The 21,980-nt window shown below is 44.6% G+C and overlaps 1 protein-coding gene across 7 annotated transcripts in view; it reads left to right on the forward strand.

Annotated features, from left to right (window-relative positions):
• The window catches only part of PCDH15 (protocadherin related 15), a 460,568-nt gene that overhangs the window by 312,891 nt on the left and 125,697 nt on the right, over positions 1-21,980 (forward strand). For all 7 annotated transcript variants that reach the window (XM_050305502.1, XM_050305496.1, XM_050305499.1 and 4 more), the window contains 5 exons: positions 3,934-4,094; positions 6,940-7,095; positions 12,853-12,972; positions 16,954-17,064; positions 19,216-19,386. In XM_050305502.1, coding sequence (XP_050161459.1) covers positions 3,934-4,094; positions 6,940-7,095; positions 12,853-12,972; positions 16,954-17,064; positions 19,216-19,386 — 719 coding nt within the window. The remainder of the gene's footprint in view (positions 1-3,933; positions 4,095-6,939; positions 7,096-12,852; positions 12,973-16,953; positions 17,065-19,215; positions 19,387-21,980) is intronic.

Raw genomic sequence — 21,980 nt, forward strand, 5'->3', positions numbered from 1 at the left:
GTCACTAAGTTGCCCTTTCTTCCCCTGCTTTGCTGGGAGAAAACAGATACATGTGGAGCAGAAGCCTAGGAAATATTAAAAAAATTACACAGTTTAAGCAATGCTTGGGCAGGCTTTTATAATGTTAGTAATTCAGCTTTAGAGCTGAGTGTTCCGGGCTCCTGCTGCTCCTCTCAGAGTGGTTTGCAAACAGGCCCCAGGGTGGCTCCAAATTAAGGTGAAAACATTCAAATCACTTAATTCCCACCCTCAGTGGCCACTGCCTGATCACGGTGTTCCCAAATAACTGCTGGGTCTGTTTCATTATTTACAAGTCCTCCTGTGCTTAAAGTGTAAATTGGACTTTCCCAAGCAGAGACCCAATAAACGTGGATGTTGATTGGGCTTGAGCAGTGGCTGAAGGAGTTGGAAGGCAAACAAGATTTACCAAAACCCCTTTTGAATATGTGTGATGTGCCCAGGAATTCTGGGCCAGGTTTCCTGGATCCCTGGGGTGTGATGGATGGGTGCTGCCCGTGCTCCCTCCGTGGGAGCTGTGTGCTGGAACGCTCATTTGGATGAAAGAGCTGTGTCATCTGAATTTCCCTGCCCAAAGCCATGCCCCCCACACGCTCCTGCCTCCTCACTATCCATCTTGCTTCCCTGCACTGAGAGCTCGACTTCCCCCCTCATTTCCTCGCTCCCAGAGAGGTTTTTCAGGTTAATTTTGAAATATGGGGCTTTATTTTGAGAGGCAAAGCTTGGCAGCTCCTGAGTGGCATGAATCTGTGTTTCCAAGTAAGTTTTGTTTTGTTGTTTTTTTCTAGAAGCAGAATGAAAATTAGGTATTTTTCAATTTTTCTCTTGAATGGATATAGAAATATGGTGTCCTCAGAACAGTGAACAATCTCCAGTTCATGTGTGTTTCATGCATAAATGAGCATCAAGGAGAAGGAAGCCAAAGGAGCTTTGCTTCACATCCATCTTCCAAAATCCTGAGGCTCACCTGTAGGGACAGAGCCAGGGAAGCCCTCATTGCCCCAACTTTCCTTTTCCTCCTACCTGAGTTTTGGGGACTTGCAGGCCTTTCCATGTAGCAGGAGGAAAGAAAAAAAAAAAAATACAAAGGCTCAAATATCTGGGAACATTTTAGAAGCAAACATTCCTCTTTGTCCCAGACAGGAATAAATAAAAATGCACATACTGCAGTCAGCAGTGAGATAAAAAGTCTCCAGGCTATTCCAGCAAACCCTTTGTTTCTTGTCTCACTTCCCAGAAGACCTTGGCAACAGCAATTCTTGGAGGTGATTTAGATTTTTAGGATGCAGCACAGAACAGCAAGAAGGATCTGGGTAAGCAGGCAGAACACAACCACTCTGATTTGGGTTATCCAGGGAGGATGTTTCTGGAATTTTGGAGACTTCCTCCTATGCTGCATCTTCAGATCAAGGAATCTTCATCAATCCCCAGAGGGTGGTTGGCACTGAACAGGCTCCCCAGGGCAGTGGGCACAGCCCCAAGGCTGCCAGAGCTGCAGGAGGGTTTGGACAACGCTCTGAGGGACAGGGTGGGAGCCAAGAGCAAGCCCAGATTCGTGTCCTCAGCTAAAAGCAGAGCAAGTGAACACACAGACTGGTCAGAGACTGCGAAGGGCTGACAGTCGGTAGCCCTGGATTCAGGAACTGGAATAAGAGCAGGATATCCAGCTCCTCACCTGGTTTCCTCCTTCCAGAAACCTGGGAAAAAATCATTAGACTTAGACAAAGAGCACTGGATGTCTTTAGGAAGACATCAGGCAACTCTTCATCAGGATAAAAACCCTGTTCTTGGATCCAGATTCACAAGGCAGGAACTACCCCAAAACAACGGATAGTTCTTGCCAGGGCACCTCATTTCTGCAACTGCCTTTCCCACTGAGAGTTCCCAGCCCTGAGACTAAGCTTCTTACACCTTCCCACGATAAAAGCTTGGTGGTTTACTTTGGTACTTCGGGGAAAAATATGTTTGTGCTTATTCCCAGCCAGAGCTGAGCTCCTGGGAACACAAATTCCCTGATTGCAGTCATCGATTCTGGAGTTTGGCACCTGCAAACAGAATGATTGGTGCTTCAAAGGGGTCCCACTCCCAATATCAGGGATATCCAAGTGTTCCCACTGAAATATATTATCACAAAAGCAATCTCAATTCTATTTCAAACCTGGTTTATTTTACTGAGACTGGATTAATTATTGTTGTGTTCATCCTTCACCTGCTAAGCAGTGTCCCAAGCCAGGACAAAGCAAAAGCAATTTTACCTGCTTTTTTGTTCATCTCCTTTAAATATGTTCACCTTCTTTTACTTCAGGCTGGCTCTTCCCAAACTCTTCCTCAAGTTAAGCGAGATAAATGCACTCAAACTGCACCTGCAGCAAGTACAAACAGGCCAGAGTTTAAACCACAAACTGAAACCACCAGCACTTACATCGTGCACGAAGACCAGTCCTCAAATGAGACAGAAATTCACACACAGAGGTCAAAAGAAATAAAACTCAAAAAAAAAAAACCCTGCTGCTGAAAACTGGAAGCGTTCCTGAATTAACTTAGTGTTACCTGCAGTGACTTATTTTCGAGCTGCAGCCCATGTGTGATATCATTTGTATTTGCAGTGCCTCCGTTCCCTCTCGAGAGCCCTGACTGATAATTTTCTGATAACGGTGTTTTTAAGTTCCTGGGAATACTCTCTGTCAGGTTTGACAAATGTGCTGCAGCACAAACCAGTTTTCATCAGGGATCTGCCTCATTTGTTAAGTTATTTGTTGCTGGGAATACAAGGCCAGGCTCTGGGTGCCTGCACGTCCCCCCCAACACAGAAGCTTTCTGCTTCTGGTTCCTTTTCACCTTTCTTTGACGTGTTTTGGAGTTGAGTGGCGATGCTGGGGGTCAGAAGTTTCAAAGTCACAAATAGAATGAGGGAATCTCAGAATGGTTTGGGTTGGAAGGGCCCTTAAAGATTTACCATCAGTGGCAGGCACGGGAAAGAAGGACAGAGGTACAGGTGTGGTTTTACTGCACAGTTTCTGTCTCTGGGAGGAACCTGGGGTGTCCGTGTTCCTCAGGAGTCACCAAGGAGGGCAGAAGCTCCTGGGTGTGTAACTGGGTGTGTGGAGTGTTACTGTTCACTCTTGGTTGGTTTTAACTCTTCAGCACACTGTGTGAAACCCTCCCACTGCCTCTGGATCTCTGGAAGTGTCCAAGGCCAGGTTGGACGGGGCTTGGAGCAGCCTGGGCTGGTGGAAGGTGTCCCTGCCCATGGCAGGGAGTGGAACAACAAGAGTCCCTTCCAACCCAAACTGTGATTCTAGGAAAAAAAAGCATGCTCTAGATGTTGACTGTCTGGCTGCTCCTCATTAAGTACTGCCTTTGTCTTGGTAGATTTTTTTCACATCTTTATCCTGTTTTCACATCTTTATCCTGCAAATTTATTTTCTGTTGCAGAGCAACTCAAGGTATAACCCTTTTTTTTGTTTATTTCCTGGAGAGCTTTATGTAACTGTGCTTTTTTTTTTTTTCCCCATCACCTTGATGTGTCACTCGTGCTGCAGAAAATTCATTCTGGGTTTGGTTGTTATTTCAGTGCTTTCATTCGTTTGAGGTGAGATTGGGTGATGGTTGCTCAGTGGAGGAAAAGCTCATCACGTTAAGTAGATCGCAGTATGTGATGGGTCTCATCGCCAATTTAAATTATTGTGCCTTGCCAAGTGCTGCTTCTGGAATTGTCTGAAACAGCTGCGGTGTCAGAGGCAGCTTTTTGTTACAGATAATGAGGTTTAAACCTCCTGAAACATCACTCAAGACGTGAAATACCAGAAACCCGAGTTATAAACCAGTATTTTGACTGTCACTGTTGTTACAAAAACACCCAAAAATGTCGGTGCCCCTTTGAACGTCTCCCTGGTGTGTTCATTGTCCTTGCAGGCACTATCCTGGTTGACAACATGCTGATCAAAGGGACGGCAGCAGGGCCTGACCCCACCATTGAGCTCTCCTTGAAGGACAACGTGGATTACTGGGTGATCCTGGATCCCATCAAACAGACCCTGTACCTGAACAGCACCGGCCGAGTCCTGGACAGGGATGTGAGTCTGGGGGGGCTCTGGGTTTGCTTTCCTCCCCACAGACACCAGTTCCTAATTAACCAGAACCACCAGACCTGCTGGAACATCATCCCTGCATCTCCCTCGTCCCCAGATGGATGTGGACAGAGTTAATTGCATTCTTCATTAGGATTTATTGGGAGCACACAGAAACTCGACCGTGTGTGCAAAGACTGTGCGTGGACAAACACAGCAATGAAGGCCAACCAAGCAAAGGTGTGGGGTTTATATCCAACAAAACCCGCCTCCTTTAAATTAAATTTGGATTGTACACTGAATTACGAGTTGTGAGGAGAGCAAAGCATTTGTGACTACCACAGATCACTTGCAGAGCTCGACGTGTTCAGCTGAGAACGTGCTGGTTCAGATCCTTTAAGGCAGCGTAGAATTCACGTGGTACGTTCCTTCCTGATGGCACTGGAAGAAATATTGTCAGGCCAAGTTTGGCTTTTATAAAAAGAAAGCTAAAAAGCACAAAAGAAACGGGAGTGTTCTTATCTAGGCTAATTTCACTGAAGAGCAACACTTCATAAAAATAGAGATATTTTCTCGCAGTGTTGCAGCATCACTGCGGTTCCTCAGAACCTGAAAGGAAAATTGGCTCCCAAGTGCTGTAATCAGTGTGGCAAGGATGCTTTAGAACTCAGGAGTTCTCCTTGGGGTGCAGGGAAGTTTGTTTTGTATTAGCTTGATTGATTAATTTGTCTTCTCCGTGTGTTTTGAGATCTGTTCATAAGTACCGAAAACAACATGCAAATTTCCCCTCATTTCCATTTTGAGCTGAAAAGAGCTAATTGAATTCAGCTGTTCTTAATTTAGTTTTAATTCACAAGCTGTTCTCAGATGCAGAGCACAGAGTGGCACGGTGGTCAGGGTGGCACAGGACTCGTGGTGCCTCGGCAGAGTCGGCGCTTGCTCCAGCACCAAACGGCAGCTGCTGCAGCGCCTTTGGCCTTTCAGGGGTAATTTGGAGCCAGGGCAAAAAAATGAGAGCCTGGAATGGGAGGTGAGGCTGGAGAACCACTGTAGGAAACGTAGGGTCTGTTCTTCCTCGGCCTATGGAACCCTGCACACCCATGTGGGGTCAGGAACTGGCATTAATCCCCGCTAGGTCAGTGCTAATTCTTTCTCCGTGCCCCTTTTAGTGACGCTTCTCTCCCTCTGGGGTTGTTCACCTGAGCTGCTTGACCCGAATCCCAGTGGACTCTTTACCAAGAAGGACCTTAGCAGATTATTTGAGGTCCAGCATTAGCAACAGTCTAAGTGAACTCACTTCACATCCTTGTGAATTCACAGCCTCTCCACAGTGATGCTCCTTGCCAGAAGGAGACTCAAGTCCAGAGAACAGTTAAAGTGTGTATCTATATAATCATATATAGATAGTTAAATGTTTAAATTGGTATTTCAGGTATTACTTCCTCACTTTTTGCCATGAACTTTAACGGGTCTTATCCCTGGTACTGTGTCAGATTACTCCTTTGTGGTTATTTAAGTTTAGTGGGCTATGAAAAAAACCAAAACCTGGGATTTGAGGTCATTTGGGTTTTGGGTGTGAGCCCCACTGTAGATCTTCCATGGGCTCAGTGAAGTGCTGGAACTCACAAGCCAAAGAAAATGGAAGCAGCCCTCAAAACCCCCCAGTGATTGAGAAAAACTCTGAAATGTGTGTCACGGGCTTGATTGATGTGGCTCTTTTGGGGCCAGGGGTAGTGCTGGGTTAACCAAGTGGTGGGTTAACCAGCTGTTGGACTTGGGGGTCCTTTCCAGCCTCAGTGATTCTGAGATTCTGTAAATCAGAACCAGCTCTGTGCTCACCCCCAAAATGCAGAATCATTCACACTGCGGGTGGTTCCTTCTTCTGTTCACAAAAACCAAAAACCCCAATGTATTTTTCCTCATCTTTCAAGTTAAAAATTTGCAGTACCAATGAAATTGGGGGTTTATTAAGTCAAACCTTAAGGTTCAGTTTTTATTACAGGGGAAAGATATATCCCCTGATTCACAAATGGTGCATGTACAAGCACGTTCAATACATTTGGATAACTCTTCCCATTTTTCTCTCCCTGCTGATTCAGTTATCCTGATCCTGTTCCTGTGTTTTATTACCTTTCTTGAAAGCAAAATCTTGTTAGATTCCATTGATTGATTTTGCTAAGAACGGCAGCGTGCTTTCCAAATAAAATCAGATTAAAAAAAAATCCAGACTTTACTTCCAAAACTTGAAGTACTTAGGAAAGATGAACAGCGATAGTTCGGAGCTGAAAGTGCCAGGAGCTGCTAAGAGGTGCTGGGATGATCTGTCCCCAGTGTCATAAACAGTTTGTGCCACTGTGCCATTATGTATTTACATTTTTTGCCTGTGAATGCTCAGACTAATGAGAGTGTGTTTAAACACCTGATTTTAAATCTGAGCACTGACCCAGCAGAAATTGGACATCTGTGAAAGGAACGCTGGTCCTGCTTCTCTCGTATTTTATCAAAAACAACACACTATTTTTTCCGTGTTCTCATGACAAAGGTCAAATCCATGATATCAAATGGTTATCAAATATCTATTTTTTCAACTAATTATATTTTTCTTGCACATGGCTAATAAATGTAGATCTACTCAGGAGTGTGTAAGCTTCTTAAAGGCAGCCTAAAAATTCTTGGATCTTCCTCATATGAGTAGTAATAGCCATTCCAGCCTAAATTTCTTTGCCCATTCATCCAGTTTGGGAGTTATTTGTGTTTGAATACTGCGATGTTCCCCACAGTGAAACCATCAGGGGTTTCCCACCCGTGGCCTTTTCTCGGGATCTTTACAAGGGCGCCTTTTCCCTTGCAGCCCCCGGTGTCCATCCAGTCCATCGTGGTGCAGGTGCAGTGCGTGAACAAGAAGGTGGGCACCGTCATCAACCACGAGGTGCGGATCGTGGTGAGGGACCGCAACGACAACTCCCCCGAGTTCCAGCAGCAGAGCTACTACGTGGCCGTCAACGAGGTCAGCACCCCCGGGTCACCTTCCCTGTCAGTGCCAGGCACCAGCTTCCAGTGCCTCCCATCTGAAAACCCCAAGAATTCCCTCGTTTTCAAGTCCCTTTGTATCCCTTTCGAATCTGAAGCTGGGCCTCCATGAGCGAGGTGATTTCTGTGACATTAATGCACCTTTAGCAGCAAAGCTGGAAGCAAAATGAATATATTTATGGGGAAAAACCACCAAAAAACAACAAACAAACCCCCAAAGTAAATAGTTCAGAAGGATTTATTAACAATATTGAAGCTCGGCAAAGCGCAGGTTTGGTTTATTGCTGTTTCTCTTTATTAAATGATGTCTGTGGAAGGAATTATTTTGCTTTATATCTTTATGGAACAGAGAGCTGTGGATTGGACTTCTCTGTGCTGTGTGAAGGTAAAAGGTTGTTTTTATCTTGAGCTGGTACAGCTTCATTTCACTTGACAGCTAAGTGTCTTATTCTCCTAGGGGTGGAGTAATCTGCTAATAAGCAGTACAAAGGCTCTCTGTTTTCGGTGTGGGCATCTTGGGGCTTTAGAACTAAGAAGTAGAAGTGAGGACTTACATACAGGAGTGGAAAATATCCAGGCTGAAATTACGTGGAGGATGGGAGGTCTGGAGCGGGTGAAGACAGAAAGAAGTAGAGTTGCTGTTAAAAAAGTGGAGCTGTTGAATGTCTGTGTGCATTGAGTCCCCTTTGGGGCTTGGTTTGGGGGGCAGGAGTGACTGCTTTCATGTTGTGTGGTTTGAATAGGATTGATTTGCTGTTTCAAAAGGGAATCTCCCAGTTCTTTGTGTTCAGGAGGTTCAGGTTTCTGAGGTTGTCTGTGTGTTGTTCCAGTCACCACAGGACACCCCACTGACCCCAGGAAAAGGAGTGGCAGACTTGGTTGATGAGTTTAACCCAAAAGTGTGCAGAAAAAATCACAAATCCCCACATTGTATTGAAGTAGAGACCTGAATTTGAGATAAGGATATGCAGGCATCTCAGACTTTCTGAAAGGTTTTAATGAGTGATTAATTTTTCTTTAATGCTACTTTATTCTGCTCCTAATTGGCACCGCCTCTAGTGAACTCAGCAACAGGAACGAGGGAGTTGTGGTTATTTTTTTATGCTTCTGTTTTCTGGTTGTTTGCAAACCTAAAAGTGCAGAAATCTCTCTTTCCTAAGTAACATAAATCAAAGGACGAGCAGATTTTATTATATTTTGGAGAAACAGGATGGTTTTTGTGTCAAGCCATCTTTATATTTGAACTGTCCACACCACAGTAAGATGAGTTGGCCACAGAAGCTGAGGGTGCTTGTAACAGCCACGTAAATCCTGGTTTCACACGTGCCTTTTCCCTTTGCACAGTGAAAGGCACGGTTTAAAAGCAAACCTGGATTTTTCCAGAGAGCTCAGAGTGAGGATGGATGGGGAAGGGTGGTGTCTGCTCTCTTCTATACCAAGAGATGTTTTTTCAGTTTTTATGTTTGGTTGGAATAACCCAGTACAGAGTTAGACTAAAAGCTTCCTTAACCCCGTGTGGCCCTTGCAGATGCTCAAGGAAGAGCAGAAGGATCAGGAAAAATGAAGAGGTGCTTTCCTAATGAGTTCCCCAAGCTCCAGTCCCTGGCACCTGTAAAATCTGTCAACCCAAATGCATGCAACAACTTCCTCCTTGCCCAGCTGTTGTGAACGTGTTGGTCCCTCCTTTCCTGCCTTCCTCCAGGTGCTCTGGAGCCTTTTTTATATCGTGTTTGGTCTTGTATAATAATTCCTCACTCTGCTGCTTCAGTTATCTTCTCCTGGCTCCTGAAAATCCTGAGAAATCTCAAGATTTGGACAGTGTCTGTAGGATATTCTGCACCTTGTCCAACATCCTGTAGGGACTCGAGGGTTTTCCTCTGTCCTCGCCACACTTGGACCTGTAGAAGACCCCCGAGGAAGGGGGATCCAAAATTCAGTGGTGCAGAGAAGTTCATGTTCCCCTCCAGCAGCACGTGTGGGTTGAACATGTGGAAAATCAAAATCACCATTACGTGTTTAGTGAGGAAATGCTTTTTGTTCAGGAGGATTTTAATCGTTCCATTAAAAATCTTCTTCAAGCCCAGGAATGAGTCTCGGCCGACTCCAGCTGCTCTCCACAGCATTTTGAATCCCCTCATGAAAGTAAAAACGAGTTAAGGTTGATGTTACCATTTTTATGATAATTAGAAATACTCTTCAGAGTTGTTTCCTTGGCTTTTTTGCTTTACATATTTTTATTTATATGAAAATATCACATCAGCGTTCATTTAGGGAAAAAATCCTGACAGTGACATCAGCCTGGGGCTAAATCTGACTGGGTGTATTAGTGACTTGAAGACAGGAGTTATTGCAGTATTAAAACAAAGTTCTGCAGCTGGGGTGGAATTCGGAAGAATTATGCAACTAATTAAAATTCCACAGGCAAACCTACAGCATTGCTGCAAGGGTTTTAAATTTATGTATCCTAATGTTGGGGATTAGGAACTAAAATCTTGTACTGCTGAGGCACCATTGTGGTTGTCTGTGTTTTGTGTTAAATACAACTTATCTTGATAGTTTTTATCTGAGCTAAATACAGCTCCAATTCAGCCTTGCCTGGGTTTCCTAAAACTGATTTTTTTTTTGGTCTTAGTTTTTCACTTACCCGAGTCCTACGGAGGTGTTGGGAAGCTCAGGAGCTTTTAATGTTGGAAATGGTGGTGGAGTTACTAGAACACTGTTGGAGTCAGTATAATTTTATTAAATGTACGTAACCTTAGAGCTGCTTGGAACCCAACATTGTAGGATTGGTTTGTTTGTTGATTTGGGGTTTTTTTTCCCCCCCTCCCCTTAAGTTGGCAGAGGTGGGAATCCTTCGCAAAAATGAGTGTGTTCCTGGAACTTCAGTAATTTCCAAACTTTGGCTTTTGGGCTGTTGAGAATTATAACTTGTGCTGAATTTTCACTTCTTGATGTGTAATTATTGCTGTCTTTCTCCTTGTGGTATGGAAATAATTAATCTCTGCAGGTAGACACCATCAAAAGAACGTTAGCTCAGAATGATTAACTGGAAATCTTGCTTTGCTCTGCTCTTCGGGGGCCCCTGTGAAAAATTATTCATTTTTAACTTTGTAAATAGCCAATAATAGGAGGATTTCTTTTCCAAATGTTTTATGGAAGAGCTGAGCATTCCTGCCCGCATCCAGACTTTTCTAATAGACATAAATCACACTGAGGGAAGTTCTTAAGCATTACAGCTGCAGACTGGGGGAGAAGAAGATGTATGGTGTGCGTTTGCTCTCTGTTTGTTTAATTGCCTTCCCTTTGAAATCTTCCTTGTTTCTTGTCACCGTGGTTCTTTTGCACCAGGTTGAACTCCCCCAGAGATGTTCTCCTCAGGCTGCCATGTACACTCAGATAATTGTTTCTTTGCATTTACTAACGTTTTACCTTGCAGAAGGTGAGACACTCAGCGTGGTCCAACGCTTTGCCACGTAACTCCAGTGCCTTTCTGCAGGAGACACTAAAGGTTCATAGGGAGAAACAAAACTCCACTCTTTAAGTAAAGAAATCTCTCCTAATATCCCACCTGAGCCTCCCCTGGCTAAATAGTCACACCTTATTAGGTGAACTGAGTTCCCTCTTGTTGCTCCAACAATAAACTGGCAGAAATCCCCCACAGATCTGGGGTAAAAGTGTTCTGGCAAATGCAAAGGTAAGAAGTGATGTTGTGGCTGAGGGTAAATGATTAAAACGCCGAGATCTCAGTGCAAAAATGTTGTGTGGCTTTGAATGCCGAGGGGCCTCCCTCCAGTGATTGGAAGTGGATTTTGAAGCACCTAGTTAAGAGCTCATCTGAGTTTTTCTGAAGGCTGGAGGGGTCTCTAAGGTGAGATCTTGAGCAGGCTGGAAAGTGGAGTGGAATGAGGGAGTGGTGGGGGATTTTTGTCACTGTTATTTCCAGTATCCCTTGCGTTGCATGAAAGGAAATACACATAAAATGGAAACCTGCGTGTCCTGAAGGTCTGCGCATCTGCAGCCGCCTATTTTGGATGCAGAACATTAACTCCAGGACTTCAGCTTTCGGCTTTCACTGCTGCAGCGTGCAATTGCAATTCTGGTGTTTACTGATAGCTCGTTTTTACAGCTGTCTCTTTTGTTATCACTTAATAATGTGCTTTACGGCGCTGGAGCCTTTTTGTGTCGGCCACCCTTTATCTGCTCCCTGTCAGAGCCCTGACACGGCCGCTCCGAGGGAGGCAGCGAAGAACTCTCGCTCTTCCAAGCTTTTCCATGATTCTGGAGAGCTCCTGCTCCTTCAGCTGGGAGCACTGGGGCAGGCCCAGCCCTTCCTCAGCCTCTTGGCAGCCGGGAGGTTCCTCTTGGAGCGCTCTGGTGCTTTGGAATGCTCTGCCCCCTCCCTTTGCAGGGCTGGCGGGAGCAGCACAAACCCTGCAAACCATCCTGGACATTTTCCAAGCTGGTTTCTGGGGTTTGCTTTGGTCTTCTATCCCTTTCCAAAACCATGAGAAAACCCCTTTCCCCCTGCCCATCTTCATCCTAACCCTTCAGGAGGAGTGAGGGTGCAGTCAACTTACCACACCCACATGTGGCACTTCTACTGCCTGTCCCAGGAGCAAGGAAGTCAAGTCTGCAGCAAAACATAAACATGCATAGCTATTGTGGCCTAAGCATGGCTAATGTTAGCATTGTAAATTAAACCCTACCTGTTTCACAATAAAAAGGCTTTGAATTGCTGTTTTTCTGTTTCAAAGATCCAGCATCCTCTGCCCAGAAAATGTTTCTCAGGGAACTCTGTCAACCATTGCACACTTAATTAGCAGCTTTATAAACAAAACAGGAACTATGACTGCAAGAGGAAATGGAGAGTTAATTATTTGCTTTATGGTGTGAACTACAAAATATGAATGTGAAGTAACATCCAGATCTGCAGCAAACATTTGGCTGACTCTGTCCTTTGCCACCTTCTCTTTTTACAGCATTTCAATCCCTTTTAGCCGGTCTAGGTTTAAATATGTCCAAGAGGGGCCAGTGGGACTCTGAATTTAAGGGCCACAGATTTGGGGGTGATGAGAGCAGCAGGAAGCCAGGGCTGTGTTGGATCCGGAACTGTTTGTTCATTTGTTTTTCTCTTTCAGGTTGATTTACTCACAAAGTTTCCTGAATATTAAAATTCAGAAACGATGACTCCCGAGAAATCTTCTGTCCTTGGTCTCAATGGGTCTTGATTTCATGCTATTCCTCTGTGCGAGGATAATTATAAATTGATTCTTTTTCAGAATATAATTTAATGGGTATTCAGTGGCTGCCAACACAATATTGGAGCAACAGCATCGTGTTTGAAGCCATAAAGCTCTCTGGGTGTCTGTGTTTGCATGTAACAATATTAATCTGGCACTGCTCATGTTGCCATGAAGACACTGTCAAATAAGTTCTGTTTACGTTTGCAGCTCAGCTTTGTTTTCCTTCCTGAGTCTGAAAAAGCAGCTTTTACTGGTTTTCATCTATATTTATTTCATGAGTTCTTTCAGTTCTAAGATTTTTTTTTTCTCATCAACTATTTTTTTTTTTTTATATATATATAAATAAATGAGGTTCTGTCTTGATGCATTATAGCCCAGAGCTATGGGGGAAAAGAAAATAGTAATAATAAAAAAGACTTCAAAGAGTTGTTTAACTGTTTGTTGTATGCCCTCAGGTTTTAATGGATGTCTGTGTGTCGCTGTTGTTGCAGTTAACTCCAGTGGGAACCACCATCTTCACGGGATTTTCTGGAAACAATGGTGCTACTGACATCGATGATGGTCCCAACGGCCAGATAGAGTATGTCATCCAGTACAATCCTAATGACAAGGTAAATCCATTGATGGCTCTTTTCTCCAGCTGTGTCTGTATTTATATATATATATAAAAAGAAGCTGTGGCTGCCCCTGGATCCCTGGAAGTGTCCAAGGCCAGGTTGGAGCAGCCTGGGCTGGTGGGAGGTGTCCCTGCCCGTGGCAGGGGGAGGCACTGGGTGTTCTTACAGGTCCTTTCCAACCCAAAGCATTCCAGGATTCTGTGATTAATCACCCCCTGCCTGCTCCAGCGTTGTTCACACACTTCACCTTGGCTTTGGAAGGCATTTCAGGCAGCTGGATTCGCTCCTCCACATCTACACTTAATAGACTCACAGCTAAGAGATCTTCAGAGACATGGCTAAATTGCTCTCAAAAGAGACCTTCTGGCTTTCCTCACAAAGACATTTATATTTAAAGATCACTGTGTTTTTTTTGGTTTTGTTTGTTTGTTTGTTTTAAAGGGTTATATATTATTAAAACGAAAGTGTAGTTTATCATTGCAAACACACAATTTTATAGCAAACAGCTTAAAGGTACTAAAATAATTTCTCTTTATGGTTAGATGGGGGGGATTTTCTCCACTAGAACAAGGTCTTGCACGTGGGTGATTTGTGGGAAGTGTCCAAGTGCATCTGTGTAGCAAATTTGGAGTCCTTTTAGCAACGCTCCTTTGAAACCCTGGGCTGTGAGCGCAGTGCTGGTGGATCAGCTGCTGGGGCAGTTTGTTCAGCAGCCCCTCACCTGCTTTTTCACAGATGTTCAGGTGTGTCTGGGGGGGTGAAACAGAGATTTTGTAACCTCTCTCTGAAATTCCCTGCTTTTCCTGAAGGGCAGTTAACTGGAGCAGAAATGGTTTTGTGGGAAAACAGCAGGCTGGTTTCCAGCAGGGTTGGAAATGCAGGCACACAGCTTGGGGTTCAGCTGGCACCATCAGAGCTGTGCACCCAGAAGGGCTTCAGTCCTGTTCCCACTGGGTTCAGCACAGATGGAAACAGCTACAATTACACTTGTTGCTTGTACTTTGAGGGAGGCGGAATTGTGTGGAATAGCAACAGTGCCAGGGAATAATGCACTGTGAACTAATGATGCAAGACCCTTCTTTTTTCACTTTTCAGTGGGGTGATTGTTGATTTTTGCATACTGGCATGCTGAGGTGCAATATTTGCTTATTATATCTGCAAGTTTGGAGGACAGAGGTGGTTCCTTGGAAAACTCTGCAGCAGCTTAAGCCGTAATCTTGTCTGGGGGGAACTAGGAAAGAGGCAGTGTCTTTTGCCCAAAGGTAGAATAGGTTTGTGGGAGATGGGGGATTTTCTGGCTTTATATTTTCAGTATGTTTGGAATTATTTGGGGGTTTAAAAGTTTGCAGTCTTTTTCAGAGATTCAGTTGGTCGCACAGACTTGAGCAGTCTCTTGAGTTCTGTCACTTCCAACAGTGAGACAGCCTGGTCCAGTTGGTGTCCCTGTCCACGGCAGGAGGGTTGGACTGGGTGCTCTTTAAGGTCCCTCCCAACACAAACCATTTTATGATTCTCCTGAAAAGAGTAAAATTATGTCCTTCATGTCACGCTGTCAGCTGTCCCTTGTGCTGTGTGTGACTTCGTTATGTGTGGCCGAAACATTTATTCCCTGAACTTTTATAAACAAAGGGAAGGGTTTTCTGGGGAAATAGTGAGCACTGAAATGTTCTGCCAACATCCTGGTTTAACTGTTTGCATGACAGAAGTGTTGACACGACTAAAAAAACAATCCATAAATGCTGTTCCACTACCACAAATATTTGAAAGTAAATAGAAGACAGGGAGGACTGAAAGGAATGGACAAGTAGTTTCAAATTCTCAAAGAAAATCCCCAAAAAAGCTCTGAGGTTTTCCTCCACTCTTTTGTATTACCCTTAACTTACAGTAGCAAAGAAAACCAGCTTAAATAATCTTTTTCAGTAAAGACTGTGATGAAAACATTTGCACTGAGAAAATACTTCTTCCATGAAATGCCTCTTCCAGATAACTTTGAAAATTGAACGTGTTGTAAAAGAGTGAAACACTTCAGCATGCATCGACTGTGTTTGGGTACTAAAAACAATTAAAACAATTTTTAAAAGGTATTTCTACCAAGATGTATTGAGCCACAGTGAAGTAGAAGGGCTGCTTTGTATTTAAGTTACTATTAAGTCTTTGTTCATTGCATTGAACAAAAGCATCCTGGGAAACCATTCTGAAAGCATCTCCTTGAAATAAAGATGCTTTATTGCACCTTTGCTGTAGTATTTTGTATCCCAGATTAAATAAATCTGCTGCTCTCATCTGTTGATATGTGCCCAACACTGCACGTGGAGCGTGTGCAAGGCAGGCATGACTTATCCTCACACTGAGCTGCTTCATCTCTGCTGTCAGCTTGCCAGAAAGTTCCTGTGTAATACCTGCTGCAAGGGGGTTTTCTTCCTCAAACTGAGGAAAAACAGGCTCCAAAATGCAGCTTAGTGGAAGACATCTCTGCTTTCTGCTTCTTGTTGTGGGATGAAGTTGCCCATGGTGTTGTTTGACACCACTGGGACCATTTCCTGCCTTAGAAAAGCAGACTGATTACAACTCATCATCATGGACTTGTTAGAGCTGGAAAAGGCCTTTAGGATCATCAAGTCCATCGGACTCAGTGATCCCTGTGGGTCCCTTCCAGCTTAAAATATTCTGTGGAATTCTGTGGGCCATCCACCCAGCACCACCACCACAAGTTTCACTGGAGACTAATGTAGGCATTTGGAAAAAAAAACAAACAAACCAAACCCAAACCTATAAAAACAAGAGGTGTTTCTAGAAATTGAATTTAGCTTTATTATTTTTGTGTTTAATTGGGAAGATATATAAAAGCCAAGGAGAAAAATCAGTGCCAGACATACTGTAGGGCTGGGCCCTAGCTGTCATGTAAAGGAATGGGAATGCCATAAAACTTTTCCTAGCTGTTAAAAGCTGGGGATTAAGTCACTCCACTTGCCAAAAACATTCTGTCTCCTGATGCAAAGTGAGGGCTCTATTTATAACTGAGGGCTGTTATTACAAATGTATCCTGAAAACCAGTTCTGGACTCCCTCCCTACTTGCTGATTTTATGGAGGTTGGTTGTGTTGTGTTTGGTGAGGACTCAAAACGTTTTGAGATAATCTGGAATTAGGGAATGTGCATAATGGTGTTGCATTACTCTCTGGGGAGTAATTTGATTTGTTATTTTCCTGGGGGCTTAACCCACTTTATAATTTGCTGGAGGACTGGGAATATTCCACTGCTCCTGCCTGTTCAACATACTCAAATGTTACCTGTATTCTAATGGTAAATGGACACAAGGAAGGATTTTTTTAATGTGATTCATGTGATAGAATTGGAGCTGGATGTCAGGTCAGAGACCTGTGTATCCTGCCAGTGCCCTCCTGCCACCGGTGCCCCAGCTTTGTAACCCGAGTCTGTGTAAGCAAATCCACAGGACAAATTGGGTTTCACCTGATTTGGCACCCTGATTTACCCTGAAATCTGAATTCACTGGTGTGTGAACATGTGCATGAACTGGCATCTGAGTGTGTGCCTGGTGCTCTGTGTGTTTCCCACTCCATTGCCCTCATGAAAGCCAGGATAAAGAGCAGATAAGTACAATAATGTGGCTTTCTCAGTCTCCAGTATGTGATAATTTCTTGTGAACACACCACTGCAAATTCAGGCTGGTAGATGGGAAAGAAGCAGAATAGTCAGACTTCAGTTTGTGCTTGGAAGTAACAGTGGATATGTCAGGAATCCAAGAGGATTCTGTTAGGCACAGGTTATTTCTTGTGGGGTTCTTATGGAATAAATCGGTGGGGGGAAAACTTGGAAAACTTTGAAATCTCTGATCTGAGGAGCAGATGGAATGTCTTGGAATGGCAGCCAAGGGATCATCCCATTGCAGCCCATCTAAAACCCATTTTAGCTGTGAGGCATGTTGAGCTTTTTCAGGCTGTTTTCTCTTTTCCAGACTTCCAACAGGACCTTTGACATTCCTCTCACTTTGTCCGGAGCGGTGGTTCTGCGGGAAAGACTAAATTACGAAGAAAAGACTCGTTATTTTGTCATTGTTCAGGCAAATGTGAGTAGTATAAATCTCTTAAAGGCTATTTCTGCCACTGATTTAGGTGGGGTTTTAGTTTCCTTTCCAAGCAAAGGCAAAGCCTTGCTGAAATACCAGGCCTGATAAATCCTTTTCTCCCGAAGATCTAATTTAAGATTTATCTGGGCTGCTGAAAGCTCAGACATATTATTACTGGTTAAAAAAGCCTGCTCAGTGTGTGTGACAAGCCAGCCTCTTTGGCACAAGGAGCAAGTCACAAATTTGCAGTGCAGCCCATGCAGAAAAGTGCAGTCTGGTGGCACTAAGCGTTCATTTTCTAACAAATCTGGCAATGCTAATTTGAGCTCAAAGGACTATAATGGATACAATTTCCTTGTATCCTTCAGGTTTGAAATGCATTTTTGCTCTAAAGAGGTGATTTTTCCTTCAAGTCATATCCCGAGTGCGCGGAGAGGTTTTTCCAGAGTGGCTGCCAGTGGATGATACACCGAGAAGGAAAGTGATGTTTAAGCTATATCCCAGATATCTGTCATCAGAGAAGTTTTTTGGTGCCCTTGAGGGCTTGTGAAAGCTTTTTTTACCTTTTTGTCCTTCTGATAACAGCTGTAAATGAAAACTTCTCCTTTGTTGTTTACCCTGTTGTGATGCGACGTCGCTCTCGGGAAATGAGGCGACTGGAGATATCTCGCTCCTGAATCCACACGTTTGGGGCTCTGTCATCTCCCTGATACAGAAGCACAGATACATTTTACAAGCTGTTTTCTTACATGTTTTATGGCATGCTCAGCATTCTCAACGCTGCCTGAGCTTCTGCCCTGCTCAGGGGACACCCCCCTGCAGAGCTGCCCCAGCCCTGGGGACAGCACAGCAAGGACAGGGAGCTGTGAGAGAGTCCAGAGGAGGCACCAAGATGGATCAGGGATGGAGCAGCTCTGCTGGGAGGAAAGGCTGGGACAGCTGGGATTGTTCAGATGGAGAGGAGAAGCTTTGGGGTGACCCAGTTGTGACCTCCCAGGGCTTGAAGGGAGTGTGCAGGAAAGATGGAGAGAGACCATTGACAAGGGATGGAGGGACAGGACACAGGGAATGGCTTCCCACTGCCAGAGGGCACGGTTAGATGGAGATAGTGGGAAAGAATTTTTCCCTGTGAGGGTGGGCAGGCCCTGGCACAGGGTGCCCAGAGAAGCTGTGGCTGCCCCTGGATCCCTGGGAGTGTCCAGGGCCAGGTTGGACGGGGCTTGGAGCAGCCTGGGCTGGTGGAAGGTGTCCCTGCCTGTGGCAGGGCGTGGGATGGGCTGGGCTTTTCTTCAAACCAGACCATTCTGGGATTATAAAACACCCCGGGGTGCATTTCATTCTGTCTGCTGTCTGCAGTGAGCAATCACACTTCTGCTCCACTGGTTACAGTATCAGCAGTTCGTTGTTCTTGCATCCTGAAGATACTGCATGGAATTAATTCCTCTGCACCTGCTTTGATCCAGTGTCACTCAAAGGCACATACTGGGGGAATGTAAGGAAAGTTTAGCTGAGGAAGGCTGCTCCTTGTGGCTGGAATTGTTTTTTATCACTGACCTTGAGGAAAGCTGAATGCAGAAATTCCTGAATTTGCTGTAAATGTGAAGCTGTTCCAAGAAGTTTCAAAATATTTATTCCCTCTGATTTAGAGCAGTGCCCGATTCCTTTTATACAGATGATGATATTAAATGGCATAAATACAAAAATAAAATAACTAAAAATTCCGCTTTTTTTCTTCTCTGTTAGTGTTATATTAGGATAGGAGGGCAAGACTCAGCTAATGGCTGTCCTACTAAATTGTCTTTAATCTGAACCCCTGAGCTTTACCTTGTTTAGCTGCTCCTCTCCCCATCCCCCTGGTGCTGTGGGGTTCAGCTCCTGCTGGGTAAAACCCCCCCAACTTCACATTATCCATAAGGCACGAGGGGCTTTTTATCCTCTACAAATTTGCTGCATTTTTACAGATGTCATAATCCCGATTTCCCAACCTCTGAGTGACAGAACGTCTTGCAGCATTTCTCAACTTCTCCCTCCTAGTTGTATTCCCGAGTTCCTGTAATTAGCAGGAATGTGGATAATGGTGTTTTGTCCTTAGCTCTGCTTCAAACTTTTCAGTAGGTGCTGACTTGAAAAGTCTCCCCGTTTGCTCCACAGGACCGAGCCCAAAATCTGAACGAGAGGAGGACGAGTACAACCACCCTGACAGTGGATGTGCTGGATGGGGACGATTTGGGACCGATGTTCCTGCCCTGTGTGCTGGTGACCAACACCCGTGACTGCAGACCCCTCACCTACCAGGCCAGCCTGCCCGAACTCACTGACCCCGTAAGTCCTCGGGGTTTTGGCAGGTTTGATGGGTTTGATTTGCAAGCAGCTGCCCTCTGTCTCTGTGGACACAGCTAAGAGGTGTAATGGGAAGGTGCTGCGTGCTTTGTGCTGCCTTTTGGGTGCCGAGCAAAGGAAAACCAAAGTAGGATCCGTGTGGTGAAATTCCAGCTTTGATCCAGGGGCAAACTACTCACAGGCTGAGTCTCACTGAAATTTGGTGGACTGTGGAATTGCTTTTCCCACTCTGTCTGTGTCTCGCTCTCAGAGTATCCCAAAGAAGCACTTTTGGGAAGGGACTTGACGTGTTATTCCATGCAGGGTTGTTATAAGCCTTAGGAGAGATATTTTTTTGGAAGAGGAAGCGTTAGCCACTCGTCCCTGGGAAGGTGTTTTGTTGCTGTGATCAGGTTTGGATCAAGAGGCACTGCAGAGCAGAGGGGGTTTATCCCATGTAGGTGCTTGTACTGACTGTGTAGGTTGGTATCCATAAATAGGGAGAAAGGTGAGTGTGAGGCTCGTTTCACACTCAGTGTACACAGTGAATCCCCAAATGAGGTGAGAACGTGGTCATTTCTTGGTGCAAGGTGGTGCTGACACCCCTTCCTTCCAGCTGTGATGGAGATGTGCATCTCTGTTGGCGGGGGGAGCAGAGAGAGGAATTTCTCAATGGCTATATGACCTTTGATTCACATATTTAAGAACAGAGAAAGGAAGAGCCAGTGGATCCACGAGGTATTACCCACCTGCTTGTCTTGGACATGAAGATGATGTTAAAAGAATGTCAGGCATTGACATTCAGGTCATGGCTTGGCTCGCTGCAGGGCACACTCTGTGTCCTGCCTCCTGCAGCCAGGAGATGGGGGAGGCTGAGGCTGTAAGTGTGGAGGTCCCTGCTGTTCCTGCCTTGTCTGTCTCGCTGTCCTGTGCCTCGCAGTCTTTTCCCATCCCACACATTTTGGTGTCTTGCTTTGTCTGCCCCAGGGGTCCTGCTGCAGTTACACCTGAGCTGGGTCAAGGGAAAGGGAGAGATGATCCAGATTTAGTCTTGGTACATTGGCTTACACACCCCCCCCACACACATTGACACTTGATTAATCTTTATAACTGCATTTTGCTTTAAACTGATGTTACCTCTTTGGGTTCTGCATTGACTTGGTTTGGGCTCAGTGGCCCCACAGGGGTTCCAGAGCACCCAGAGCATGCAGGGTGACCAGTATGACCAGTATGACCCCATTCTGCCTGCACAGATCTGCTCCAGTTCCCAGTACAGGGGCAGGGGAGGCAGGAATTGTTAATAACTAATTTTTGGTCATTCCCTTCTCTTTTTTTATCGGGTTCTAAAGCAAACCACGCAGTTCTGGGGATGCTGTGCTCCAGCTGAGGGGAACGCAGCTCTATCCCTGTTCCTGTCCTTGCTCCACTGGAAGACAGAGCAGTGTCTGCCAGGGAGAGTGCCCAGGCTTGGAGAAATCTGCCCTGTGCTGAGTTATAAAATATTTTCATGTACCTTCCTAAGCTGCAGTCAGCTCAGGTTCTGTTCAGCTTCTTTGCTTTGCTTTCTGGCTTTTTTTTTTTTTTTTTTCCATCAAACTGCACCGTGAGAAATGTGATCTGGTTCTGGTGATAAACTGTGAACTTCTTGCTGTTTATCTGGTTGCAGAAATATTGATAAACCAAAGTGGGAGAAGTTACACCTTGGTGTTTCAAACATTTACTCGACTTTTAAGTGATAATTCCTTGAGAAGATATGGATGGTACCTAAAAAGATTCAACTAGGAAACACCTGTATTACATTTATCCTTTATTTATGTTTTTATGTGTTATATTTATTCTTTATTAACCTACTATTAAGCTGCTACATAGCTTCCATTACCCTACTCCACAGGCTAAAGGACTGTTTTCAGTTTAACATCGTATTTTGGGTTTTTTTCTTTTCCTTTTTTTAATTTGCTTTTTAATTTTGAAATGGGCATGAGAAGGAATATTCATGAATCTAGAACAAAGCTGAAGTATGAATTCTGCAGAAGCAATAGCTTGAAAGAGAAGTTCCTGCTTTGCAGGGCAAGGTGTCCGCTCAGCCGACCCCTGAAGGAAAAGCATTTCATGTAGGTGGGAAGAGCCATGTTTTGGCTCAGTCCTGCACAATTCCTTCTCTGCAGTTGGCACCTATCCATCAATTTACTGAGGTGGTTCCATTCCAAGCTGCTTTCCCTTAGACCCAGAGCAGTTGGATCCACTGGCAAGGAAGGATCCACACATTTACCCCTATCGGCAGTCAGACTGCAGGAAAACCAAAAGTGAGCTCAGGTTGCCAGCTCTCCTTGCCAAATCTCCTTTTTTCGTGGTTAGGTGTGGTGCATTTAAAACTGCAAACGTTTTAAATGGTTAATTTAGGAAGTTGTTGGTTTCTGGAGCAGTTGAATCTCAATCTGCCTTTATTTTCTTTGCCTTGTTTGCACCGAGATCTGGGTGTTCTTTTTTATTCAAACATGGTAAAAAGAGGTTTGCCAGCCTTTGGCTTGCTCTGCCTGTAGAGTCTTATGTGCTGTGATTCAGTTGCATCCAAGCTTCAGGAAATTATTTGGGATTTA

The sequence above is a fragment of the Myiozetetes cayanensis genome, unplaced genomic scaffold (genome assembly GCF_022539395.1).
Source record: "Myiozetetes cayanensis isolate MyiCay16 unplaced genomic scaffold, myiCay2020 scf10, whole genome shotgun sequence".
Classification (NCBI taxonomy): Eukaryota; Metazoa; Chordata; class Aves; order Passeriformes; family Tyrannidae; genus Myiozetetes; species Myiozetetes cayanensis.